Source organism: Rhinolophus sinicus, linkage group LG12 (assembly GCF_036562045.2).
Source record: "Rhinolophus sinicus isolate RSC01 linkage group LG12, ASM3656204v1, whole genome shotgun sequence".
Taxonomy (NCBI): domain Eukaryota; kingdom Metazoa; phylum Chordata; class Mammalia; order Chiroptera; family Rhinolophidae; genus Rhinolophus; species Rhinolophus sinicus.
The window spans coordinates 66,292,560-66,304,196 of NC_133761.1; the positions used below are offsets into that span (position 1 = coordinate 66,292,560).

Consider the following 11,637-nt stretch of genomic DNA (forward strand, 5'->3'; position numbering starts at 1 on the left):
GTGTTTCTACTCGTGAAAAGTCAGAACAGGCAAATTTATAGAGACAGAGAGTTGGTTAGTGATTGCTCGGGATTGAGGGCGCGGGCGCAGAATAGGGATGATTGCTAATCAGTAATGTGTTTTTTTAGGGGGGGTAATGAAAATGTTTTACAATTAGAGAATAGTGATGATTTTACAACTCTGAATACAATAAAAATTTTACGCTTTAAATGAATGAATTTGACGGTATATGAAAAACATCCTTATAAAGCCGTTAAAAATTGGAGGTCTTTATAGATAAGGTTGAATATTTCTCTAAATTTCACTTAGTGGAGGGTTTTCCGTAATCTGAATTGCATTTCTATACGAGGTTCAGATATGTACATTTTCTGCACTAAAAAATCCATCAGTTGTGTATTTATCCCAAAGTTCTCTGAGTCTCCCTTGGTATCACTAATTGCTATGCCTACGGAGCTGTGGAAAAATCCCACCAATGGTTCGTGGATGAATGACAGACTGAGCCACAAAGGTCCCCATCCATAGACATGCGTGATAGGCAGAGCAGGGTGCCAATCTGGTTCCATTGGCTAGTGGGACGTCACCATTCTGAGTTAACGCAGCTATTTGTTATCAGAGAAGTACAACCCACCAAGTTCTGCTGCTTCTCCTGTTACCTAAATGCAGGTGGTTCCTCTGTAGGCCTGGTCAGAGTGATGGATTACGCACGTTCTAGCTGTTACCTTGCAACTGGGGCAAACAGGAACTGTAATCTGAGGCTGCCTTTCCTCAGCTGTCTACAGCTGACACTTCTAAGATGAGAGGGCCTAAGAAATAGAATTAATCAAATCTACATTTTCTTGTGCATTTGCTTTTGGTTTGGCGCATGGAAGTTCTAGCAGTTTCTGCTACACCGCCCACATGTTACTTACCCTACTGGTAAGTCATTGCTTACTGGTTAGGACATGCCAATCCTCATGCCATCTCAGTGACTGCTTATTAATTGGAAAGGAACATGTAACCATGGCTGAAAAAAACAACAACACGTGCACGAGGCGTTTGTGTACTGCCTCCCCTTTCCGTTTATTTATGTCAGGTAGCTTGCTTTGGGGAAAAAAAATATCAGCTCAGAAAAAGTATCATCTCTCAATCAGAAAAAAGAAAAGGCAACCGGGAGAGAAGTGACCCACATTCAGTTCACCAGCTGGCCAGACCACGGGGTTCCAGAAGACCCGCACCTGCTCCTCAAGCTGCGAAGGAGAGTGAACGCTTTCAGCAACTTCTTCAGCGGCCCCATCCTGGTGCACTGCAGGTAGGCAGGGCCCCGGAACCACGGCCTGGGTGGCCCGACCAGCCTCCCTGAGGCCGTGGCTTTTGTGGGACCGTCTGTGGGGAGACGCTCATGCGCTTTCCTCTGCTTCACCTGTCGCTTTTCCGTTCCTTCCCGGTCCGGCACTCACTTGTCTGTCTGTCTGTCAGTGCTGGGGTCGGACGCACTGGCACGTACATTGGCATCGACGCCATGCTGGAAGGCCTGGAGGCAGAGGGCAGAGTGGACGTGTACGGCTACGTGGTCAAGCTCAGGAAGCAGAGATGCCTGATGGTTCAAGTAGAGGTAGGTATGCTGTGCCCCCCGCCACTTCTGTCTCACTCAGCTCTTCCAGGGGTGGCAGTGCAATCTTACAGGAAAGCCGAATCCTGCTCAACCTCACACAGTGGGTACAAATAGTTTTCTTTTAACTTCCTGAAAACTAAAGCGTGTGGTAAGCACCAATTGTAGTTAGAGGCACGCTGAAGCCGAAAGGAGTAACTGAGGCCTCTCTTTCCACATGGTTAGACGCTCCGAAGAGGACAACGAGGGCATGAAGTCAGCAAATAAAACGTAGAGGACAAGATTTACATCATTTTTAAGAAAATGCACAAAGATGTATAATGTTTATAGACACATACAAGTAGATGTTAGTGTAGAAGTATTATATAAAGACAGGTTGTCAGCAAGAAAAATATGCTTTCTTGTTGAAAAAAAGAATAGGGTTTACGGATACAGCCAGACTCAGGTGGTGAAACAGGTTTGAACTTAATCAGAAATGCATCTTTTATTTTAAAATAGTGGATTCAAATTTGATAGATGGTTAGGAGTTTTACAGTCTGGGTTGTCATAACATACAACCTGGGTGTGTGTGTGTGTGTGTGTGTGTGTGTGTTTAAAGAATTTTCTCTATTTTAAAAAGTTCTAGAAAACTCTTTTAAAAATGTGCGCTATGGAATATCAACTTCCTTTTTTTCTCTTAGATATAATGTGAAATTTATTATAGTGGTATATATTAGTAATTTGACTTACTAACTTAGGACCAGTCACTGAAAGAAGTAATAGATAATGTTTATTTTTAATTTTTTCATTTTTAGAAATAAGATAATAGCTTTACACTACACAGTAGGTGCCTAATCTATGTAGCAAGCTTCCCTTCCCCACTGCTGGAAAAAAGGTCTGAGATGAAATTTGATCATATTCCAGAGAACTGTGAGAACTGACTTCCAGAATATTTAGATGTTACAGATACCAGTTTTCTTTTCCATGCATTGTCCCAAATGAGCAAAACTGGGGAAGTGTGTAATGTAATTTAGTCAAATGTGACTTATAGGACTGTCAGCCATCAGGTAATTGCCTCCGTCTTCCCTTGAACTTGTAGGCACAGTACATCTTAATCCATCAGGCCTTGGTGGAGTACAATCAGTTTGGAGAAACAGAAGTAAGCTTGTCTGAATTCCACCCGTATCTGTCCAACATGAAGAAAAGGGATCCCCCCAGCGAGCCGTCGCCTCTGGAGGCTGAATTCCAGGTAACAACAGTGATAACACACAGTAAGAATAGTTATGGATGAAAGCCCCAGTGCTGTGGGGGTCACACAACCATTAGGAAGGAGACTGGTTCAAATGGTAGAAATCGGATTCTGCAGCCAACACTTTTAACCGTTCCTCATTAAGCTGGTTTAAACTAAAGTGTAAAAATAACACTACAGAGCCACAGAACTGCCCCGCCAAAGGCAACGTAGCATCTTGCCTTTAAAACCTGCATCTGGTTTTGGTTTGTAAAGGAAATAATTAGAGGAGTTTATGACTATTTAGGAAGTTGTACTGGCTGAAGCCGTACAGAAACTGAAGCAGAAACTGAAGGATAATACACGTCCTAACCTATTTACGAGGCAATTACTCGGGAGCTAACCCAGGATGCAGCTCATTGTGACTTCAGTCAGTGTGGCGAGCTCCAAATTGCCCAGTTGTCACAAAAATGTCCTGTAACTTTTGTCTTTCACCTACAATTACCAGTTTACCGAACCTTTCTGCAAACTACCAAACTGGTCAAATCAGAGCGTTTCACCAGACTGGGAACATACTTTTAATCAGATGCAGAATCTATGTTTTGGATCAAAGTGGGGCTGAGATGGGGCTGTGGGGAGAGCGTGCAGTAACAACCAAGGCAGTCAACACCAGGGGCCCAGCGTAGCCAGGAAGACCCCGCAGGCTACCAGGGCTGTCTACATGGAGGCTTTGTAGTGTTTTCTTGTTCTGTGAGCCAAGAAATGAACCCTATTCACCACAGTAACCCTTCTAAACCACATATGCACGTCTGCTGTCTGGAGACACTCCTATGTGGAGTCACTGAAACGAGTGAATTCTCTCACTGAACAAATGTGGTCAAGTCCGGTCTGTGGTGAGTACAATGCTAGGCCCAGAAGTCAAGGCGATTTGCAAGTGGAAGCCGGACAGCGCGTGGTCTAGAGCACGGGCAGTGACCACAACTGGACAGACACAGGGCAATGAGTCCTTCTTTGCACAAAGGAAGACAGAAACTGAGCAGAGATGGAGGTTGGCTGCTAGATTTGGTGATGGGAAGCTGAGGCAGTTCTTGTGTAAGTGCCTTTTCTTTCTCAAGAAAATGTGAAGCAAGGTCATCTGTGGAGAGCTTGGGGGACAGAAGTGAGCAGGGCAGAAGGAGAGAAAGAGAAAAGGGTTGGAGAGCTTCCCTTGTGGAACTGGTAGGTCCTGCTGACTGACTAGCTCCTATGAGTGGAAGAAAAATGATCTGGGAGGGTAAAGAAGTATCCGCTCTGTTCAGCACGAGCCCAGTCTTCTGTGGGTCCTCTGTCTGCGAGGTTATTTCTGACCATCTGGAATCATTTCCCATGGCTTTCTGCAATACGGGTAATAATCCACCTCTGTAGAGGGCTTTCGACTTGTACAAGAGCAAGCCGTGCTGCTTTGCTTTTAACTAGGAAGCGTATTCTGTTCTATAAGTATGTGTATGTTTAGTTCAAACTCACCACGTCAGAAGTCCTAAACATCTGAGCACTTAAAAGGAAACATTCAGAGGCAGACTTACCAATTGTGACCTGTCGGGAATGTATGCCAATTTTGCAAAACTTGATGAAATACTTTTCCTTAGGGGGTATCTTATGCCATAGTCATAAACAAAGCCAATATTTACATTTTAAAGGACTTTTCCACTCTATTTGTTTTTTCCTCTCAGAGACTCCCTACATACAGGAGCTGGAGGACACAGCACATTGGAAATCAAGAAGAAAACAAACGTAAAAACAGGAATTCTTCCATCATTCCATGTATGTAGTATTTTTTATTTTATCTTATTTTATTTTGTATTTTATTTTATTTTATTTTATTTTATTTTATTTTATATTTTATTTTATTTTATTTTATATTTTATTTTATTTTATATTTTATTTTATTTTATTTTATTTTATTTTATTTTATGTATCAGATAAACAAGCTCTCTTTGGGATTTGTAAGACACACAACCACAACTGATATTGAAGCACATTTTCAACATTGGCTTGACCGTAGCGAATCATTAACAGGATACCTAACATTTAGTTCCAGCAAATACTTTGAACCCCAAACTTTCATGAAGGACCTTGGAGGACAGATTGTGCTCAGTGTTTTCTTCCTACCAATTATTTCAGACATGGGTTGTCAGAGGGATGTAACCTCTGAATCTGAGAGAAAAAAGGCGAAGTTCTCTACCAGTTCTGTGTCATCTTTAGCTTAACTCAGTTATTTCCTCCAGGGTGACTGCCAAACAGCAGAGGTTACGTGCTTTCGCTCCCTTCTGTTTTCTCTTTATCCCAGCCTTACACCTGGGAGGCCGGCAGTTGGTGAAAAGTACTCCGTAAACTGCCATTCATCCAACTTAACAGATCAACATATGTAGTTTTCAAGACTTGAATTCTGCTACATAAGCATCTTGATAGGACCACATCTGGCACAACTATAATTGTATTCAGTTGTAGACACTGAAATTAGCATGGAGAAAATATAACTGACACTAAGAAGCTGGGCGGCAGAACAGATCAGATCATTGCATGGTGGACGTAGTTAATTTCTGAAAACTTTCTTATGAATGTAGTTTAAAATATGGACTGAATGGTGATATGGCTCATCAGATCATTTGAGCAGGTCATTAGACATGAAAGAAATTTAGAGAAACAGAAATTATGGCATAAATAATTTTCTTGATTAAATAATTATCTGAGGTACCTATTGTACATTGTTAATTTAATGTTACTACGATAGAATTGAACACTGCATTTTGACCTAAGCTATGTATTTTATTAACTTATACATACATTTTTAACATACCAAGCAGAATAATAATGTTCCACGGAAAACTGAAGTATGTGTGTCAAAGACTGAATAATCACACGGAATGTTACGATACCTATTTGTTGTTTAATATAGAGTTACGACCCGTGTTTTTTTTCCTGGAATGCTTTTGGGGCCTTCTTTTTCTCAGACCTCTTTTTATCATTTGTTAATAAGAACTGAATTTTATGTGCATCTCATCACATCTCATTCCATGTAGATCAATAAATTTACATAGTGCCATGTGTCCCTTCTAAATTACGGTCTCATTTCCACGTGACAGTCAAGCAGAGATTTGATTTTTCTTAAAGGAAGGCTTACGGCTAATCTGTTTTACACAGATGACTTTAACAGAGTGCCACTGAAACATGAGCTGGAAGTGAGCAAAGAGAGTGACCATGATTCGGATGAATCTTCTGGGGATGACAGTGACACAGAAGAGACCAGCAAATACATCAATGCATCTTTTGTAATGGTAGGTCCTTACATTTCCAAAGCCTGGGGCCTAACCCTTTTAAAATATGTCTATGTTATTATGGCCATGCATTAAGTAATTTTATAAAAGAATGGTGAGCGTGGCCATAATTTTATCTTGATTGACATGAAAGTTTCAATTTTTAATACTATATTTTAACTTATTGAAAGGCTTAAAGATATTAAAACTGGACAAGTTGAAAAAAATGCTATAAGTCACAAATTATGACAAATATGACTATAAGATTAATTTGAAAAATAATAATTTGAGTAAATATAAACATTTGAAAATGTTTATATTTACTCAAATACCCAATTTTTAAGGAAATGAAAGTTGCATATTTGTGTAGTTAAAAACTTTTCATTCCTATTAACCTGAATTTTTAGGTGAGTCTGTGTCACATACGCTTCTTTACAATTTTTGTAAACTGAGAATTCGAACAAGAAACCTTCAGTCATTCAGTAAATCCTTTTTACATATACACTAAGTTGGATTTATTTCTTCTCCAAATTTTCCTAAAACACATTCCCAAAATATTTCTTTAATGACCAGCTACCATAAGAATGTACAGACACCAATCAAGTAGAGACACAATGAACATAATTTGAAATGTGTGTGCAATTTCTTTTTATAACCACTTTAACCTTTGTGGAGAAAAAAAGGTAGTTTTGGAAAGGAAAACATTCGTTTTATAACATAATGTGTTCTAATCTTGATTTCATATTATTAGCTAATTATTATCATGAACTAAATAAGAATTTTACAAATAGATATCGCATTGTTTCTTGGACCGAAGACTCATAATGTCTTCATGTAACAACGCTGATATAAAAATTAAATGATTGTATTTCTAACTGGTTACTGTAAGAATCCACTCTCTCGTCGGCAGAACAGAGTCCCACTTTTTTTTTTTTTTTTTTTTTTAAGAGTTATTGGAAACCTGAAGTGATGATCGCTGCTCAGGGACCACTAAAAGAGACCATCGGTGACTTTTGGCAGATGATTTTCCAAAGAAAAGTCAAAGTTATTGTTATGCTGACAGAGCTGAAGAATGGAGACCAGGTTTGTACTTCTAGTAATCTTTTTTCTAAAAGTCTTTCCATCATAAAATATCATTCTCCATTCTTGGATTACTTACTTGATCGCTATACCCACGTCTTTTTGATGCCTCTGTCACAGAGTTTCATTTGTTCCTTCTTCCCGTCTTCCATCCACGTGGTGCTCTTCACATCAGGGTGGGCTGACATCTCTTCATCCCCTCTCTGGCGTCCTGCTCACAGATTCTCTAACAGGGCGATCGCAGGGCCAGCTTTCTAAGAACAACATGCAACAGTCACGTTTTCCTTCTATTTCCCCACCATGAAAACCAAACTCCTCAGTCTGAGATTCAAGACCCTCCATAATTTGGCCCACAGCTATCTTTCCATTTCCCTCATATTTTTATGTTCTCCATACTTTCCACTCTGGACAATGGGTTTACTGACTAGATCTCAACACACCATTGCATCTCCATCACTGAGTCTTCATTTACTGACATGCCATATACCTAAAGTGCCCTCTTCCCATTTTGATGCTATTCTTCTAGCAAGACAAAAACACCTGAAAAGTTTGTCGAAACTCTGCCTTCTCCATGTCCATTGCTATGAAATTCTGTAGTTGAAGGCGACCCTAAGGTCTAATTTGACCTTCTGCTTAATGCCTGTGACGTACATTTGATCCTTCCTTTAATGCCTCGAGTTATCAAGATTTTCCTGGCAGTCGACCCTACTAAGTCTTACCACCAAACACATCAGCTGACATCTGTTAAAGCGTTTTTAATGAATAGTGTCATGGGCATGCAATTCTATTACCTGTGTTCTCTCTCTTTTCTCTGGTCCCCTACCCTGGACATGGATAGTTGTTTCTTATTTTTACTTTTTGTTCTTTTTAAAAAAGACATGTATGTTTATATTTCGAGCATGTATTAATTCCAGCAGTCTTTTCCTTCGTCTAACTTGTAAGAGCTGGGAAGAGGGCCAGGAGTGTAGGGAGGAATGCAGTTGTAGGCCTGCAGTTGATGGAGAACCATTCGCACAGAGGACACACTGTTGTGATCCATTTGCTCTTCATTCTTAGCGGAGTTATTCAGTCAAATTATACAGATAAAGCTGCTGATGTTGCCGGTGGCTGAGATACAGAGACGAAGCTCCAAAGATGCAGACTCCGTCCTCAGGGGACCCCTGGGGGGACAGTGAGGTCAAACTTACTGCAGGGTCTGGACCGATGGCAGCTCAGTCTGTAAATTGGGAAGAGGTGACGATAAAGGTCTGGATGGGAGGAACAAATCTCCAAGACCGACACGAGAGATGACAGGGCCATTCCTGGGTGTCTGGCCACCGTGGTTACTCCTAGGTTCCCTCATCTGCACAAGGAAACACCATGTGTCTGCTGAATGGATGTCCACCATATTTAGAGTAGATTTTAGAATTTTATGGGCAGCTTTCAATTTTACAACAGTCATTTCAAATAAAACAGAGGGAAGGAAAAGAGGAAAGAGAGAGAGACAGAGAGACAGAGAGACAGAGAACACTTGTGTAGACGCTGTTGAATCATGTTTTTTTCTTATCTAGGAGGCCTGCGCTCAGTACTGGGGGGAAGGAAAGCAGACATATGGAGACGTAGAAGTTGATATGAAAGAGACCAGCCAATCTTCAGCTTACACCCTCCGTGTGTTTGAACTGAGACATTCCAAGGTACATAAACAATTCCAGGAGTGTATCTCTGTGATGCAATTGATCTGGCAGAAAAACTAAATTACTCCACGAAAGCAAAGCAACTATCTACACAATGTCTGCAGAATAATGATTTAAATGAAAGTAATTGTGAACAAAAAAACATGACTATCCACTTATTCAACTGGCTGAAGTTCGCTTGAGCTAAGATTCCCTTCATTTCTGGTTTCAGAGGAAAGAGCCCCGAACCGTGTACCAATACCAGTACAGCAACTGGAAAGGGGAGGAGCTCCCTGCAGAACCCAAAGAACTAACCTCTATGATTCAGGCGCTCAGACAAAAGCTTCCCACGAGGGATTCCGCCGAAGGAGGGAATAAGCACCACAAGAGCGCGCCTCTCCTCGTCCACTGCAGGTGGGTGGCACTTGACGCCATGTGCTCTGAAACTCGCCGTCATACCTGACTTCCTGCTTCCCACTTCCTGTTAGATGCTCCTCATCCTGGTGTGTGAAATGCACGACCACAGCGAAAGCCTGTGATGGAGTCAGTCGCTTCTCAGTTATGTCCGACCGCATACCTGCTATAGAAATGGAATAGAAATGATGATGCTGTAGTGTAGTAATTTTAGGCTGTGAGTTTCTTAATACCAGTGTCATGGCCTCTTTGAGTCCCCAGTGCCTAACATTGAGCCTGGAATGTCATATGTCCTGAATGAATTAATGAGCAGGAGGTGTGAGCAGATGGATGGATTTATGCTTATATGCATCAATCCACTTGGTAAGTATTAACAGAATCCAGAGGCCTGAATGCTTTGCCTCCAATAAATGTGTGTAATACAGCAGTAACTGAAATCTTACTGCTTTGCAACCTTGGTTTGAAACCCTTCACTTGATTATCTAAACTGACCCAAAAGGCAAAGACTTTAACAATATACACAATAATACTTGATTTCATTAATTTGTTAGGCAGATCCTTAACTTTCATCAGTGATAGATGCCTGAATAGCTACCTTAAATAAGAGCTATATTGAAAGACGGAGGCATATACTATAAAATGTTTACATAAAATGTTAAAGTAAATGAGAGATGAAAAACAGTGAAGTAAAGTGAGAATGTAAACCTGGGGAAATGCTTTTAGAGTTTTCGAAAAAGCCTCATTATTACTATTAGAATACACTAGAACTGAGCTCTTGCAGATACACTACTTTTCAGCATATACTTGTATTTTCAAAGGTGAAATGTATGTGGAAAGAAAGCTGAAGAAGGGAAGTTTAGGCTTTAAAACCGTATGTGTTTCTGAGGATATGGTTGAATACCTCCTATATGTTCCCTAGTGTGTCTGATAAATAAACTCTTGCTAGTGACACATTCTTTACATTAGAGCTTCATGATAACGTAGCACCTCTCTCACACTTCAGTTAATCATTTGGTGGCCCTCTTTTTAATGAATAATTCCACCAGGTATCATTCTTCTATTAATACAGAGTGTAAACATTTGTCAAAGCAGTAGAGAGGCAGAGAGAGAAGGAGAAAGGCATATGTTCCACTAGTTTACCAAATTTCAGTTCCACTATTTCTGGTGCCATCAGCTTGTAGCCATGCCTTCCTCTCAGCAAACCTCAATGTCCTCAAATTGGCATTATCATATCTGTCCTAACAACCTCAGATAGCTATAAATAAAAATACATTATAATCTGTAAAGTACTCAATAGAAGAAAGTATATTTTTAAAGCCTAAGACAAATAGTTTTAGAGTTTTAGACTACAGGATTATTACGTTCTCAAAAAATGCATTTAGCAGGAACTTTTGGCTCTTAGGAGATTGGACTAAAATAATACAATAAGCATGAAATGAGGAATATAGCCTGTTTCTCTCTTTCAATTTTTATTCTACGATCATTTTCTCCATGAAATGTAGAATTACTACATTTTCACCTTTTCTTGCTTTTCTAGAGATGGATCTCAGCAAACAGGAATGTTCTGTGCTTTGTTAAATCTCTTGGAAAGTGCGGAAACGGAAGAAGTGGTTGATGTTTTCCAAGTAGTCAAGTCTCTCCGCAAAGCCAGGCCGGGAATGGTCACCATGTTTGTAAGTACACCTCATCTCTTCTCCCCTTTCCTGTCCTCCCATCCGCTTTTCCTCTCCTTCTCTTCTATTCACTTTTTTGTTCTCCTATTTTACCTTCCGTTTTCATGTGATAATTCACTGAATTATTATCAATATGATAAGAGACCTAATTTGAGTTCTCCAGTGATTGGCTGGCAAGCATTTCTCTAAGGGCTCGTGAACGCTTCCTTCCTCCCGCCTTCAATCCTGTATCAATGAGTGTTGTTGTGTAACAAGCCACCCCATAACTTAGTGCCTGAAAAAAAATAACCTTTCTTATAGTTCAAGGTCTGTTGGACCAGCTGCCTAGCTCTGCTGGCCACGTCAGGCCGAGGCCATCTGGGCCAGGTGCACTTGATGTCTGGTACCACTGGTGGGCCCGGTGGGGTTTGGCTGGTCCAGAATGACCTCATCTGTCAATAGACCCGCAGTTGGTTAGCGTTTTGCAGCCACAGCAGGGGTACGTGGATCACGTGTCTCTCCTCATCCAGGAGCCTGGCCCAGGCATTGTCACACGAAGGCAGCAGGGTTCCAAGAGGGAGAGCCACAGTGAGCCAGACTCAGGAAGGCCACAACATGTCTTTATTTCCTAACCGGTCACAAGGCCTGCTTGTTGGGGTGGGGGTGGAAATGGGCTCCACCTGTTGTTACGAGGGCTTGCAAAGCCGCGTCACAGAGACGTGGGGAGACAGAGAGGATAAGTGTGGTGTTT

The 11,637-nt window shown here is 40.9% G+C and overlaps 1 protein-coding gene across 5 annotated transcripts in view; it reads left to right on the forward strand.

Moving 5' to 3' along the window:
* PTPRC (protein tyrosine phosphatase receptor type C) overlaps nucleotides 1-11,637 on the forward strand; it is a 96,578-nt gene that overhangs the window by 83,039 nt on the left and 1,902 nt on the right. For all 5 annotated transcript variants that reach the window (XM_019750883.2, XM_019750887.2, XM_019750886.2 and 2 more), the window contains 9 exons: nucleotides 1,131-1,288; nucleotides 1,456-1,591; nucleotides 2,667-2,816; nucleotides 4,505-4,595; nucleotides 5,976-6,109; nucleotides 7,037-7,171; nucleotides 8,719-8,841; nucleotides 9,053-9,234; nucleotides 10,772-10,907. In XM_019750883.2, the coding sequence (XP_019606442.2) occupies nucleotides 1,131-1,288; nucleotides 1,456-1,591; nucleotides 2,667-2,816; nucleotides 4,505-4,595; nucleotides 5,976-6,109; nucleotides 7,037-7,171; nucleotides 8,719-8,841; nucleotides 9,053-9,234; nucleotides 10,772-10,907 (1,245 nt within the window). The remainder of the gene's footprint in view (nucleotides 1-1,130; nucleotides 1,289-1,455; nucleotides 1,592-2,666; nucleotides 2,817-4,504; nucleotides 4,596-5,975; nucleotides 6,110-7,036; nucleotides 7,172-8,718; nucleotides 8,842-9,052; nucleotides 9,235-10,771; nucleotides 10,908-11,637) is intronic.